Below are 17,023 nucleotides of genomic sequence, written 5' to 3' on the forward strand. Positions count from 1 at the left end.
TATAATTCAATTCATTTTAATTCAATATTTATTACGAGTTTTGCGGGCTGGTCGCGAATTTCCACAAATTTACCAATATTTCTTGTTTCTTTTCTCATATACTCACAATCTCATCTTTTAATTTCGAAGAGGATTATAAACGTTTACTTTCTTGTCATTCACTTTTAATCCCCGTTTCTGCATCTCTTACTGTGGTAAAAAAAAAAAAAAGCTAATGACCATATACATTTTTACTTGCCAAAACGACAGATAGTATTGTTAGCCTAACCCTAATTATTTTATAGAAATATCGTATCTCATGGGTTTCAGTCTTTATCTCTCGTCACATTCAATTTTAACACAGTTTGTGCTTGTTAGACAAAATAGGGCACGTCAAGTTTATTTGTGAGTCTTGGGGAACATGAAAGATATTGTTGCCACAAATTAAGAATTCGTTCTCACGACTTATTAATTTATTACATAATTTTAGTTGAATCATAGGTTCACTAGGGAACAAATTAATGAAATGGATCACACTGATTTTTATCGATGACTGCAGTGTTAATATTTTAATTATATGCATATAATTCATTGTAGACCTTAAAAGACTGTTTTTAAAAACATTTTAATTGAGTAGGCTAAATATCTTTTGTTATCCTCGCAGCGCGTCAGTTATGCGGTAATTATTGCGGGGCAAATTAATTGTCATTTTAATTTAATAATAAAAGTAACTTCATAATAATAATAATAGGCCTAATAAAAATAAGAATGTAACAGGCCTACATTAATGCCAAATCCTCTTAATATTGCCAATATCTCTGGCTATCGTTGATACAAGATCGTCGTCTTTCGAGGCACCCCAGCTAGAGGAGGTTATCACAGGGCAGACAGCACGTTGCCGGTTACGTTGTTTGGGCTGTCTTGTTGAGTGCAGTGGCACCGAGAACATTATATTTCACACTTTAAGCTCTTTTATTTTCCAAATATAATAGGATTGATTAGTCCAACAAATCGTTCAGTTTGTAATGCGTACCGAAACAAAAGCCTCGTACCGAATGGTTCAATACGTTACACCCCTAATATATAATAATAATAATAATAATAATAATAATTCATTACATTTATATAGCGCTTTTCTAGGCACTCAAAGCGCTTTACATTGTCACGGGGTATCTCCTCATCCACCACCAGTGTGCAGCATCCACCTGGATGATGCGACGTCTCGCGCTCTCCCTTTCTCTCTCTCGCTCTCCCTCTCCCTCTCGCGCTCTCTCTCTCGCTCTCCCTCTCTCTTGTTCTCCCTCTCTCGCGCTCTCCCTCTCTCTCTCGCGCTCTCCCTCTCTCGCGCACGCACACACACACACACGATGTGCAAAACTCCGCATTTGAACAGTCTATAGCAAATAAACAGTATAGTGTCCCCGTCACTATACTGGGGCGTTAGGACCCACACAGACCACAGTATATAGTACATATATAGATATTGTATCCATTTTTTCAGCATGACACAGGTATTCAATTACGCTCTCCCCTCAGCTCAACATCCAATATAAATGTCTCGCTCGTGCTGAAAATATAATTAGCTTTTCTGACCATTTACAGGTGTCAGTTGCTTTGGAATATTGGGAAAAAACATGAAGATATTAGACAAGAGATGGACTCTGACCTGTTCCCAATATTTGATGTTCAAAGACTTTGTATTGTTTCTATTTTAATGTACTTTTAAAGTTTGGATCACATTAAAAGCAGATTTTGTACATTGTGAATTATTTGCGCAATAGAACTAGTCACCATCACTCACAGCCCTAACGACTCGCTCGCTGCTTTGTGTCTGCTGCAAGTGTTTTGCACATTCACACGTACCCCAAAACTACGCAGCTTGCTTAGTCAACCATCAATTCGTTTTACTGATTAAATTATTATCGACAATTAATCAATCGTCGATTTGTTAGTAAAGTCCCAATGCTGGTTAATTTTGTTTCCAATTGCAAATATTCAGCATCAAGCATCAACATCCCACTCACTTGTTCTGCCAGTACCACTTACACAACACACAAACCAAAAATCTAAGCAAGTCAGGACAACTGATTTGCTAAGAGTACCGGAAGCCAGTAAACTAAATTTCATAAGTTATATGCAGTCCAAAACCCATGACACAACCAACCCAGCACGTAACCACATAGCTAATCAAAAAACAGTTGCTTTCTCTATCTCAAAACTCCACAAATAGAAAAATGAAAGGCAAGTAAGATTACTTTAACCACAAACTTTAGGATCACAAACTATAAACAAAATCCGGCCAGATCATCTTATTATAGTATGGAAAATAATTACATATCTGCCTGGCTATACATCTCTCTGTCTCTCGACCTCTCTGGCCTTGAAGATCACAGAATGAGTGTGATTGGCATGGGAGTGGACTAGAATGAGCGAGAGAATGAGAGAGAGACAGAGAGTGAAAATGGGAAGCATGTCATCTCAGTTTCCTGCTTGGGAATTGAAAGGCACAGCCTTTACCTCATCATTTACTAGCAAGCAAGAATCCATGACTGGGTCACATGCTCTAAAATCACTGCACACTGAAATTAATGATTTAAGTTACGGACAATAGGATTACTTGACCTACAGGACAAAAAAACGTGACAATGTTTAGACTTTCAATGAGTAATCGAGTCAAGGACCTGAAAGCTATATGGGACCATTAAAAACAGAGAACAAATCAGAATGCTCCAGGTTGAATAATAGTTACACTACATCAACAGCATCTGTGACATTGTACATCACCATAGGAAAAAAAACATGCCTTTACACTAACTCACAAAAGAAGTCTATAGGTAAAGACAATATCCCAGAAAAAGTTAAATTATACAGTTTTAAAAGTACAAACCTTAACTTCACAAAACGTAATATCATATGCTGTAGCATGACACTATGTAACAGAATTGCAATCCAACCTTAACCTGTGCAATGATATCAACTATATCCATTAAGTACTTTTTACATGGGGCAAACACTAATCAAAAGGACGATTTAAAAAAGGATTTCTTAAAAAAAAAAAAAAACATTTCACATAATTAATGTAAGAGCTTTAACAAATACGAGCTTGTCATCTGTGCTTTCAACCCCAACTACCTAAAACTGCAGCATATATTTTCATACCAAATGTTGAACGATGCAGATGGTTTATTTCTAATAGCTATCAACACATCATTCCTTTTTAATCCAATATTCACATCAATGTACTTCTATATATGCCAAGTTAATGCAAATAGTCTTGCCACTTGAGCAAGCTGAAGATATCTACAGAGCATGTCTGAGGCATACCCTTATAAAACCAACATGGTATGCCTACCTTCTCTGTCCAGAATGGGCATCTGAGGGGGTGTGCTGCACTGCCCTAAGAGAAGGAAAGAGGGGACCTCCAGTAGTAAATATCACAACATACCATCTGTACATTTATTTGCCAAATCAATACCAATATCCTATCAAATTTCATACGCTATACATGAATATAAAAAATTGACCTTAAACTACTGGGGAGGGAAAAAAAGTTGACCGATTCATGAATGAGAGAATGTGATGCTTTCCCCATAATCCTTTAAGACCCAACCGCCATTCAGTGATGATGGTACAAGATTACCAGCTGAACACAATCTTGGTCTTCGGCAGATCTTGAATGTTAAATGTAATCTGATTTAACCTGACTAGAGACAATATAAGTAAATCCTTATGAATCCTCAATATTTGAAAAAACCTGTGTAAACTAGTCAAGACAACTACACTGACCAAAAACATGACATTTAAAAAAAATAACTAATTTAAGAAAATTCAATAAAGAAACATACATATATATATATATATATATATATATTCAGTGTTACAGTGACCAATTATCCCAAGCACTGTGTGAACGCTGAGAGAGACAGATATTGTACAGAACCCATGTGTAATATATATTGCGTATTTTAAACAAATCTGACCCGGTTTTATTACTTGGTTAAGACCAAACAACATCTTTTAAATCATAGTTAAACTACATTGAACAAATCAAATGGATGTCTTTATCGCATCTTGCAGTATTTAATCACCTAGTGCCTGAGAGTTGCATTTTTAAGCTTCTAATGAAACAAGTGAGGACTGAGAAGGTCATGAACTGTGAATGAATCAAGTGATGTCCATTATCATTGTTTATCCATATACAATATCAAAGAACAACAGAGATTTAAAAGAGAATTTCACAAAATATTAAATGCATTTGCACCAAAGTAGCTGTCTATTTGTCAACATTGTTGCCACTTCTCCAGCAATGTTTTCTGCTTGTGCTTTGCTGCTGTAGCCAGCACTGCCAACTAGCGTTTTGGCTGTATACTTGTAGAACGATGCAGACACAAATAGAGAGCTAGGAACACAAGCAATCATGCTGTAGGTTAATCATAACGGGCCCTTTGACGTGAACCAAACTCAAATCACCTCCTGAAACAAAGTTTGTGTATCATGTACAAACTGAAAGCCACTCTGAAAACAGCCCACTTACACAAACACTTGTATTTTAGTAGACTATAAACTAAAGGAGAATGAAGAGCCCCTTTACTTTGAACCCCACAGTGCATGCAGACCATATATTTAATTGCCAACATTTTGTGGTTTAATCACATCTTGCAACAACGATTTTAATTCAATTAATTGCTCAGCCGTACTTAACACAAACCCAACAAGAGATACTGTCTCCAAAATAACACTTCTGTTATTCATTGACAGAAAATAGGCAAAAAATAATGCACATACTTTCTGCAGACTTTAGCAACAAAAAAATTATAGACTGAATGTAAAAAATGTTATAATTTTAAAAAAGACAAACAAGAGGATAACAAAATACAGAATTTCTAATTAGTCTGTAAGCTGAGAAAGCATCAACATCACACTTCAGGTCATGAAAAATGCTATTAGGGATGATATTTCAACAATGTTATGTTACAGATTTAAAAAAAAAAAAAAAGAAAAGAAAAAGAAACCAGATGGAAAGCATGAGAAAACAAATGCATTACAGAACACATAGTAAGTGTACTTACCAGTGAAAAGCATTGTAATGGAAGTAAACCAAACCAAGGCCATATAAAAAGGCAGCATTCTGGAAAAAAAAGAAGATGAGAATTAGAAACACTATGAGAAGAAACTATTCATCAATTCATCATAGTTGAATTAAACAGCAAATTGACTTTCTAATAAAGGATGGCACCGTAAGTATGAGTAGGGATGGTTTACTCTCACAGCAGGTCTGACACATCTGCGCTCAGCAGGGGACAGAAACGTCTGCGGCTAATGAGCACGTGTTAAACTAAAAAGGTGCCAAAGTTTTCGTCTCCCGCAACCACAAAAGGTTATATTTACATAACGGAATGTGCAAGACAATATGGATCAATGAAACATTATCAAGTCTGAACCACTTATCTGTGCTCAGAGGCAAAGCGTGACTCAAACTGAAAGTCACTGTGGCTTGTCTTCCCCACAAATGCACTTCCGTTAGATGATGAAACCAGATGGTTACTTGACGAAGTGAATAATTTAAGAATTAAACTAGGACTGGGCCGTATGGTTAAACAAATAAAAACCCCAGTCACCTTTTTTCATAGAGACAAGCGCTCATTGTTTTCACTTTCAGTCAATAACAATTTATATTTCAGTCTGTTGCATTTTAACCAGAGTAGAACTACAGGAAAAATAGTGTAGATATAGTAAGAGAAAGTTTCACATTTGCATTTTTATGTGACAGATATTTGAATTCAAAGTACACATTTTATCAGTTCATGCATTCCAACGCACTCAAATGACAAGACTGTCTTGAAAGTGCAAACCAGGTTTCACATTTTAGATGAATGCGGCTCTATTCAAATGTGATCACGAAGTCTACAATGACATGAGCTTTCAATTACCAGCATGACAGCACACGCTACTTATTTACAATCTAAAAAGGATGGCTGTCTCGCAAGACCTCGGACAGCAGTGTAAAGTAGGACAGGCGCAGAATAAAGAATGCCAGAGAAGCACTGACTGCAAAGCGCATGGTGCATCACTCTGACAGGCTGACAGTACTGCACACGGGCCGCTCAACACACCTGCACAAATCACACACAGCTGTCTGACTGCTGAGACAGCACCCTTTAACCCTTTCAGCGCAGACACAAATTTAGAACATGCCCTCACTCTCAGAGCAAAAAAATAAATCCTACACAGGGAAAGGGGGAGGGGTGGGGTTACATAAGCTTTGCAGAAAATATGAAATCTTCAGCTTCCACAGCTGCGGTCTAAAATGTTTCCATTGGCAAATTTTCCATTCAGGCATCCAAACTAAATAGTGCCAATGCAAAAATTTAATTTATAGTTAGAAACTACCTAATAACTCACAAAAAACGTTTAGTCCATCTGTGCTGGAAATCAGTTTCTATTAGCCGTATGCTGAGGCTTGGCGCCTGATATGTGAGAGATGACACTTCTATAGTCGACAGCCGTATCTGCAGTCAAAAACACTCCAACACGGTGAAAGTTTACTCTGCTATGGAAATTTCACAGCCAAAAACGTTATTCTTGCTCAAGGAGAGAACAGTGTCTGGAACCCAGAACTGTCAGAGGCCATTACTGACACTCCCACAGTATCTCATTTCACATTCAAAAACTCTCTAACAGACAGCTACACCTAGCCAGACACATCAAACTGAATTGCTTTCACTAATAATGGACACCTGGAATTACATCTGTTACAGGCGATCCAAACAGAAGTAGTCATACTGCAAACATTTGTTTAGTTCTTAATGTATCATTATTGCTTGGCAGACTTTAAGTTTAAAACCCTTGTTTTGACACAATGATTACACCACCTTTTGATATTGTCTGTAGGCGCGTTTCCATTACCCTTCATATTGCGCAAATTGAAATTGCGAATTGAAAATACTCCTAATGGAAACGCGTCAATTTCGCAAAAACGCCCATATATCGCAAAAAATCTTTTACACTCGCATGAGGTGGTTTTTCAGGCAATGCGAAAAAGGAATAATTTGCAAAACTGCAATGGAAACGGCTTTTTCGCATTTACAGGTCACATGGCGTATGTAAAAAGTCATATGATCATTCTTCAATGTACTATAACCTCCAAAGAAACACATCATACGTGGCCGATCTCCAGTCTAAGGGGCTTTCCATACCATTAATGCTTAGACAATTTACACGGCACACGTCTGCGGTGCAGTGTGGCTCTGATACGGCCACTGAAGCTGATTGTGGCCACAATGCTTGTGTTTATTCCAGAATCCAGCTGCGCCACGCACGTTGCTGAAGCGGCTCTCGGTGATGCTTCTGTAAAGATACACGCATACTCCTCCTTTGAATAAATATAGCCAAAATCCGTCAAAATCCCACCAAAATCCATTGCCATGACTTATCGTGAGAGGCAAAAGGTTACGTTTTAGTCGCATAACATTGGTTAATGGAAACACCGTCATTTTGCAATACTTTATCGACATTTATAAAATATCGCCAAAGTTTTGCGCAAATCTGTAATGGAAACGCGCCTTGTGATGCATTAGACCTGTTCCTGGAGATCTACCTACCTGCAGAGTTCAGTTCCAAACCTGCTTCAACACAACTGTCTGTAATTATAAAGTGTCCCTAAGGATTTTAATTGGCTGGTTCAGTTGTGTTTGATCAGGGTGGAGCTGAACTTTGCAGGAAGGTAGATCTCTAGGAACTGGATTGGCCACCACTGCATTAGACAAATGCAATGTTACCACATGCATCCACGACCACCTCTGAAAGTGGGCGTGATCTTAACACAATGAATTCCCAAAACACACTGGACCCTGTTAACACTTGCATTTAGCACTGTCTAGCCTACATGTCAGAATGGATTTAACAACAAGCGTAAATGGTGCAAGTGCACAATCAATAAGAATCAAGCAACTCTCACCTTCCAGTAGTCTGACTGTAAACTGTAGTATCTCTGGTATGCAGATAATGCTGAGAAGAAAACAAAAGAAACAGATTAAGACTGATTGTTACATTTTTAATGACAATAAAATAAATATTCCTTAAGTCAGAACTCACCTTTAGGATAATCTTCCAGTAAAAGGTTGAAGTGACCTAACTGGCAAAACACCTCTGGCTCCACTTTCCCTTCAGCTTTTAAGATGTAGACATCATAGCAGCGAACAGCCTGTGAAGCAAACAGTGAATGTGAAACAAGTCAGAATGCCCACTTGGAGAAATCAATCAGTTTGTCTTGAACTTGGTAAATAATTTTCCAGGAAAAAACAATTGTGACTGTTACATATATTTAGGGCTGCAACTAACGATTATTTTGATAATCGATTAGTTGACCGATTGTTTTCCCGATTAATCGATTAATCGGATTTCTCAATCAACTTTTACCATTGTCATATTTACCATAAGATACTCCAAAGGTGCTGATATATGATGGAAAGAGATCTTCGTTTGATACTTCTAATGTATATAACCCATGTATAATCCATGTATCTCAGCACTCACCAAGCATTATGAAATATTTTGTACCCTAATGTCTGTATTATATAACACGTTGCCTAATTAAACAGCAGCCATACGCTACAGTTCAAAAGTTTGGGGTCAAATTTTCTTGAATGAAATTAATACTTTTATTTAGCAAGGACACATTAAATTGATCAAAAGTGACAGTAAGGGCATTTTTAACATCACAAAAGACTCTTATTTTAAATTAACTTTGTTGTTTTGAACTTTCTATGCATCAAAAAAAAACTTTTTATAGTTTCCACAAAAATATTGAAGAGCTCAACTGTTTTCAGCATTGATTATAACAAATGTATTTTCCATCAAATAAGCACAGCCCTGCTGAAAATAAGAGACTTCTTTCAAAAACAATGCAAAGCAAACCCTATACTTTTGAACTTATATGCTTTATAAAACATGTCACATTTACTTAAATACATCTAACAATCTTAACTCCAAATTAAATGCGGCAAATGAATTACTAGTGCACCATTAAAGATTTATTTTAACTGCTTTGTTAGAATGCTGGAGACAAAGCAACATTAAAGTACATAAGGAGCCATCATTGTAAATATACTAATGCAGCATCCAATAACCAACCAGTAGTCTTGTTTGCTTGTCTCCTGTCAGGGCGCTTTCAAGCTCTGAAACACCTACAAGGTCACCCGAGTTGAAGGTCACAGAAAAGGTTAAATACACTGGTTATTTTCTATGACAAAAGAAGTTCAGAACACTGAGATATTTACTCTGTATTCTCGTCTGTGTTTTGAATTATTTAACTTGGTGTGTTAAATTGATAAAACATGCAATAGGGCTGCAGATTCATGAAATTGCAACATAAACAAGTTAAACATTCAGACTGACCAATGCAAACTTTGACGTATTGAATAATCGGTGCTTGTTTACGAAGCTCAATGTGAGAACTCAGTTCATTTAAATAAACACAACATTGCAAAATATCTTGCACAAACATTTTCTTTTTAGACAATATCTAGAAACCAAAATAACTTGAGAATATTTTAGCCAATAATATCAGTGCTAAACACATTAATACGTTTTCTAATTAAACTTAAAATGAAGCGCTCATTTAACCGCTGCGTTCACAAGGACTTTAAAGAGGTGCTGGCTGTATCTGGGACACTGAACGTTTTGACAGACACGGCTAGCTTGTGGGAACAGTTGCACAGCAGCAGACAGACAGCATGCAGCACTCGCCGACAGCACAACAGCACTGAGCGAAGTGATTGAGGGATGCACACGTCAATTTCTAAATGAATAGTCTCATTCTTGTCAGAACCACCACAGCCTCAAAATGTCTGGCCCATGGCAGAGATGGTAATTAAACATTCCACCTGTATATCTCCTAAGAAAAAAATCCAGAAGATTTAGAAAGGAAGATGCGGGGAAAAAAAACATATCTGTCCACATGGAATTGTAGAAATGGACCTGCTGCAAAGGATTTCTTATGAAACATCACAGATCTGACCACTGTTAGCGCCCTTTCACACCAAGTATAACCATAAAGATAACGGTAACTATATAGCATCTGCACCAATGCACAATAATGTTCTGTTTATTAGAACCCAGCACATTAAAGTGCAAAAAACTGCAATTTAAATGCTTAAGCTCCTTAAAGTCGGTTAGATTCTGTTAGGCCATCAATGTTTTTAGCATTCATCTGTTGGAAATAATCGTTCTGAACGTGATCTCAATTACATTGCTCTTGTGTTGTCATTATAGCTGTGGTGTGGACTTCCCTATTCTCAAAGTATTAAGGGCCATTCACAGCAAGGACGATAACTAACTTTTAAGGTTTAAAATTATTCGTGATTATATAAGAATAGCGAAGTCCACACCACAGCTATAACAATAAAGATAGCTTTGGAATCACTCTGATTGTATTTTTTTTCCCAACTGATGAACGATAAAAATACTGACAACTAATCACAATCCACCCAACTTTAAAGAGCCTGAGCACTTAAAGACGAAAAAACTATAGCTAGAGCTTATAATAAACAGAATATTATTGTCCATAGGTGTGGATGCAAATATAGCGGTCTAGTTATCTTTCTTGGTGTAATCAGGCCTATAGAATGATTTTTAAAACTATTACTATTATAGTTATCATTCTTGGTATGAACAGTCACTATTTTTTAAGATGCATCAATTATTTACGGCATTTCTTGTGGCCAATTAATATAAATGTCTATGAACAATAATTCCAACCTATTAATCTAATTATCTTACAGTATGGTTTTGTCTACAAGCTCACATCTACACTTTGGATTGAAAAAACAAACAAACTTTAAGCGCATGGACTTTTATCATCTTTATCACTTTACTGCAGTTCATGCTTACTTCAAGGGTCCTGCAATATGACAATGAATTTTTAAAAACACAAATATGTTTCCCCTATGTTGTAAACAACAGTCATATGTATAAATAAAACAAACTGCAGTTCATGCTTACTTCAAGGGTCCTGCAATATGACAATGAATTTTTTAAAAACACAAATATGTTTCCCCTATGTTGTAAACAACAGTCATATGTATAAATAAAACAAACCAAGTGACACAAAATATACAGCACTGCAACAAACGCTGCTTGCAAATGCAACCTAGCAAAGTCAACTTGCTTGGCTATATGACAAACGAAGTACTCAAATCTGCTAAATGCAATGTTAAACCACACACAAGTTTTCGTAAGCAGCTTGATTACTTAACTGAAACCCTGAATGTTGAGATAGGACTGAAAAGAGCCCAGTAGCATTCAAATGACTCTCCTCATATGCAGTTAAAGTTAGCATAATGCTAACCAGCTAACATGTAGCCACTGCCGAGCAAACCACTGGGATCAGAGCTTTTAACCTTCCCAGTTCATCTTGAAACACTACAACAGCCTACAAACTGGTCTAAGGTCGGCAAATAAATTCAATAATTCACAACTTTGGCCTAACCGAGTATGAACAGCTCAGCTAGCTAAACTTATACACTGGGAGGATTTATCATCATCAAACGACAGATGCACCTTGTGGCTCAATAAAAAGCTATTAAGACACATTTCTCTATAATTAAGACCATTAATTAATTCAAACAACCTTCGCCTGTTTAACTGATATTCAAATAGATGCAAACGAATAAAAACAACACCCTCATTACCCTCAGCTCTTCATTACAGCGCCGCACTGACAATGGGTGAACGAGGTCATAATAGGCGAAAATGGCTTCATATAAAATAGCATTTCTTCTCAAAGTCTACCTGCGCAAGACCTCGACAAAGCAAGCACCCAAACTAATATAACACTGTTTAATAACTTTCAAAGCAGACTAATATTTAAAATAATCACTGCAGGGAGCAACTACAGCAGATCCTCATCACTGACATGCATTTTGCAGCCTATATAGTCAATTTCATTTGTATAGCACTTTTCACTCACGATACTCAAATCAGTTTAACGAAAAGTCAATATTTTCAATATCCTAATATCTCCATCGCATTTAGCAGATTAGAGCTTGGCGATCATATAGTTTAAATTTGCGACGATAAACAATCACGCAGTTTTGTTATATAGTATTTATTGCTTTAAATCAGTATACTGTGTGTAAGCGAGTGAAGTTGGATGTAACTTTTACTATATCGTTTAAGTATATCATTAATAGTACAATATGAATTTAATACTGCGTATATAGTGTCTTTTTGCGTTTTATAGAATGTATAAATATCTGTTTACAGCATTATAAAAGTGTAACGCACACTGCATTATTTTGTACAATGCAATGCTTGTCTGTGCATTGTGTACATATTCTGACTGTGTATTGCTGCTGATGAATAAAGTATATATTTATGCCCATACAGACTCCCTTAAGTGTCATTGCATACTGTGTTGTAGCAATATTACGCATTTTTTCTTTTGTGCAACACGAGTATATTTGCAGAGTGATGTTATATGATTATCAGTTATGTGTCTGTCTGTCTCCAGACCTCCATCAGTGTCATCCACTCATACCTTTAACAGCAAGGCCTTCGTTCTGGCGCCATCTTCATGAAGCCTCTGAAATCCAAATAGTGTGCTGCAAATAGAGGACAACACAGGCGGTTCCGTGTTACTTTACCTGCACCGCATTCATTTGCATCGCTTTAACATGCGGGGAACGCTCATAAAAATGCACGGAGGGTCATCGGTGCAAGTAAAGGGGCTTTAACTGACCTGTCTACGCTGGCTAAGCGCTCCCTTTCTTGCGGCGTAAGCTTCGGAAAGTCCTCCTCGGTTTCACTCGCTTTTCCCGCCGCCATTTTCTTTTCCTCATCACCATCACCAGCAGCAGCAGCGCGAGCTACAGCGGGCACTGACACTCCGCACGATTTCATAGACAAAAAAAACTCCAGCGAAAATATTTACGCACCGCAAGCCGAGCACCTTTTTGCGTATATCTAAACGCAAAAAAAAAGAATAGACGGAAAATAATTTCCTCTGAACACCCCCTTTTTCACATTGTCCTCAACATAAATGAGTCGCAGGTACACCAAAATGCATGCAGAACGAGCAATGCAGGATTAAACGGTAAATTGTTATTTAGTAATATCTCAAACTTCCCCCTAGTCGCCAGCTCAAACTTGTTATAATTGTGTCACTCAAGCGAACCCACGCCGCCGCCGTCGGAACGCCTTCTCTGTGGTTTTGGCCAATGGCTGCTTTCGGTTGTGGACCACGTGATCGGCCTTGTCTTGGTGTCCTTTTTTCATATAAACTTTCAAGGGGGAGGGTAAATAACAAACCCCTCAACTTTACTCCGCATCTTCGCCTGCTGCGATTGGCTCAGCTGGATTTATTATGATTACGTATCACCAACATAAAACGCGTGATTGGTTCAAGCGTCTGTCTGTTTGAAACGTAGGGTTTTGAGGATGTAAGGAAAACGTTGCCTGATTTCTACAATTATTATACAGTTAGAGTTGCATGAGTCAGTATGATTTCCATTCCTCCAGATTATGTGGTAAATGTGGAATATGTGGTTTAGTGTAATACAAGGCAGATCAGAGCAAATATCTTCTTTCTTTCTTTTTTCCACTTGTTGTTGGAGATATCGCTACATCTTTCAAAATGTTAAGCAAAGAAAAAGAAAAATGAAAGAAATGAATAATTCTTTCTTTATCTTCTTTTTACTCCCTTGCTTAACTATTATTATTATTAGTGTTTGTTATACAACTAATATAGTGTTTCTTATATGAAATTAAGCCAGCTTCAGACGGTATGTGTAAAGACCTCTGATACTGTAGGTAAACAATATTTAAAACACTTGAAACAATTTGTAAACTATTTTGTGAATAACACATAGAAGCGATCGTATGAGTCCGTGGACATACCAAAAATTCCAAAGAAGAAGAAGTGGACAGTGATCGCACGTAAATTACGCAGGATTTTGCGTAGAGCTGCGGCGGTGTGAACGGAGCCTCATAAAATGGCGGATCGCTGTGAAGGTAAATACATTTGCCAACCAAACATTTGACTAAATAGTCTTGGTTGACAACGTGGTTCTTTAATCATACAGGTTATATGCAATGAGATTCCAAGTGTTTCCAATGTAGTAGAGCAGCATAATAATCGATTATTATGTCGGCAGACTGTACAGATATCATGTGCTAAATCTCGGGAAATTACCTCATACTGTTTTAATTCTCATTCATGTCTTTGTAACTGCATGTCGGTGAATAAATTCAAAATATCGTCTATAATGTCTTGCTCTCAGGTTCGATATTTCAATATAAGGTGCGATAGTGAGGTTGGTGACCTTATTATCGGTGTTACACCTAATAAAAGGTTCATGCTATTTTTCAACTTTGTTTTTTTTAATCGGATCATAAAGAGGTTAATCTAAAATGTAAAATAATGTAAAACAGGTTGTCGACCTACAATTGGTTCTTGGGTGGATATACACGAATAATCTCAATACCAATTTTTTACCAATGCAAAACGTCCTCCTAATGAATTATATGAAGGTGTATTTTCACTTGCATCAAAGCTTTGTGATTACTTCATGTATAATAACAGTTACTTTTGTTTTCAGATGTAGATGCAGAGAGTGAAGATGAATTGTATGAGGTGGTTAACATCACAGATTATGCCAGGAGTCATCGATGGTGGAGTCATGTTTTTGGGAACAGTACAGGACCCATTGCAGAAAAGTACTCTGTGGCTTCACAAATCATGATGGGTGGAGTGACAGGATGGTTAGTGTTAATATAGATTAAGAAATCTAAGCTATTTCATATGTGCTGTAGTCTTTGATTGGTCAACTTCAATTTTCTATTCTACATGTATGAAATAACTGCATTAATGCATAATAATACGTGCATTAATTGCTTAAAATCTCTGTCCTCTAGGTGTGCTGGTAATCTTTTTCAGAGAGTTGGAAAAATTGTGGCTACTGCTGTTGGAGGGGGATTTCTTTTGCTACAAGTATGGATTATTAAAATGCTTGCATCATATGTCATAGCCATTGTTAAAGGAATAGTTTACTTAAAAATGAAAAATTGCTAAATGTTTACTCACTTTCAGGCCATCCATGTAGCCTAGATGTGCTTGGAGAAATTTAGCATTTCATCACTTGCTCACCAATGGATCCTATGTTGTTGGCTGCCGTCAGAATGAGAGTTCAAACAGCTGATAAAACATCACAATAATCCACAACATGACTTTTAACTTCACATTTTTAACTTCAAACAGATCCTTCTGGCTAAAATACAAGCCCTCTATCCGTAATATTGCTTTCTCATTCTGACGGCACCCATTCACTGCAGAGAATCCATTGTTAAACAAGTGATGTAATGCTAAATTTCTCCAAATATGTTCCAGTGATTGTTTCTCAAACTCATTGAATGGCCTGAGGGTGAGTACATTTTCAGCAAATTTTCATTTTTGAGTGAAATCTTACTTTTCTCATTTCAGATTGCCAACCACAGTGGCTATGTGCAGGTTGACTGGGGGAAAGTGGAAAAGGATGTCAATAAAGCTAAAAAGCATTTGAAGAAAAAGGCAAACAAAGCAGCCCCTGAGCTCAATTCCTTTATAGAAGAAGTGGGTATTCTTTCATACATTCATCATAACTTCATATAACAGTTTACTACCTATTTTGCGCTCCCACAATTCTATAAAGCATTTTGTATTATTATTTAGTGTGTGCACAAAACATTTTAGAAAGTTGTTACTCTATCCTACATTCTGTAAGTGGTGTATTTTTCTTATACAGCCGACAGAATTTGTGAATAGGAATATTGTTATCTCGGGTGGATTTGTTGGAGGATTTCTGCTGGGCCTAGCATCCTAAATGAAACCTGGATCTACTGTATTGCCACTGATATAAGTAGTTTGCACATTAATATTCTCCCTTATCTCCCTTATGCAACACTGAAACTTGATGTATTGTCTGAAGCAGTCACTGCAATGGACGTTTGCTGAACTGTTGTTCTAAATATATTCCTCTAAAATGTTGTTTTTAACTGTACATAGTTTAATCATTCTGATGAAGAGAGAGATATTGTGCCAATAACTTTATAAAAAAATTGGTGGTGGTTTTATATTATTTTTTATATTATTTTGCCTACCCTTAATCATAAAGACATCAACATGAAGTCTTGCATATACAACTAAAGTGTTTCTTATTGTATTTTGTTTTTGACAATACATTATTCGAGTTAGTTGTAATCATTTCCTTAATATTTACTTGTCCAGAGGCATGTTTTTTTTTTTTTTTTTTACTTTGTGATGGATATTTTTAATATACAGAATAACCCACCAATAACATGTTTGTGGAAATAATAAACATCATGTCTTTCTGGTTATTTACGGTCTATTCATGTTGTTTTGTTTTTTACAAGGAAAAAAAACTTAACGAAGGTTTAGAAACATCTTGATATATATTATTGCAGACAAAAGCATGGACTAATATAAATGCTGTTTAAAAAAAAATAAATGTTGTACAGGGTAAGTACATTTATGAGAATTTGGCCACCCAGTCAATAATCATATAGATCATGCAGTTTACAGTAACATAATAACTTGGCTGAAGAGATTCGGAAGTAGGTTCTACTGTATGTTCATCAAAAGTACTTTGTTATCTTAAAATAATAATTTATTAATTATTTCTGACGTCTTATTTATTTATCAATCAATGCATGTTATGCGTTATGAAACACAGAGAGATATTCAAAACTGGCCAAAACAAAAACTTCTTGAGATATCTGATATACGATTAATGTCTTTTAAACGAAAACATATTGGACTAATGCAAACAGTTTATGTCACGTGATCTGCCTTTCGTTGCCTACCAATGATATTTGCAAACAAGTTGTTACCTTGGCAACCGGTTCCCAGCAGTCTGGTGTCCTGTACGAAGAAAATCCCACATTATCGCTTGCTACTAATAATGGCGTTACCAATGTTGCTTGCAAATTCAGTCAATAGAAATGTAAGCGATATTAAAATTATTTGTATAAATGTTTTGTCTGTGTTGAG

General features: G+C 36.5%; 2 protein-coding genes across 2 annotated transcripts in view; one reads left to right on the forward strand and one right to left on the reverse strand.

The window, feature by feature from the left end:
- Positions 1-13,344, reverse strand: part of LOC107756727 (lysine-specific demethylase 6A-like) — a 51,355-nt gene extending 38,011 nt beyond the window's left edge. Inside the window, exons 1-5 of the mRNA XM_016573938.1 lie at positions 12,719-13,344; positions 12,518-12,581; positions 8,074-8,182; positions 7,937-7,986; positions 5,049-5,107 (exon numbers count right to left, since the gene is read on the reverse strand). Of these exons, the coding sequence (XP_016429424.1) occupies positions 5,049-5,107; positions 7,937-7,986; positions 8,074-8,182; positions 12,518-12,581; positions 12,719-12,879 (443 nt within the window). The 5' untranslated portion in view covers positions 12,880-13,344. The remainder of the gene's footprint in view (positions 1-5,048; positions 5,108-7,936; positions 7,987-8,073; positions 8,183-12,517; positions 12,582-12,718) is intronic.
- Positions 13,345-13,847: 503 nt separating this feature from the next.
- Positions 13,848-16,458, forward strand: LOC107756742 (FUN14 domain-containing protein 1-like). Its single transcript, XM_016573954.1, has 5 exons — positions 13,848-13,989; positions 14,577-14,739; positions 14,893-14,968; positions 15,458-15,586; positions 15,759-16,458. The coding sequence occupies exons 1-5, from the start codon at positions 13,971-13,973 to the stop codon at positions 15,834-15,836; spliced, it is 465 nt and encodes a 154-aa protein (XP_016429440.1). The 5' UTR covers positions 13,848-13,970; the 3' UTR covers positions 15,837-16,458.
- The last annotated feature ends 565 nt before the right edge of the window (positions 16,459-17,023 follow it).

The sequence above is a fragment of the Sinocyclocheilus rhinocerous genome, unplaced genomic scaffold, assembly GCF_001515625.1.
Source record: "Sinocyclocheilus rhinocerous isolate Xijiao unplaced genomic scaffold, SAMN03320098_v1.1 scaffold382, whole genome shotgun sequence".
Classification (NCBI taxonomy): domain Eukaryota; kingdom Metazoa; phylum Chordata; class Actinopteri; order Cypriniformes; family Cyprinidae; genus Sinocyclocheilus; species Sinocyclocheilus rhinocerous.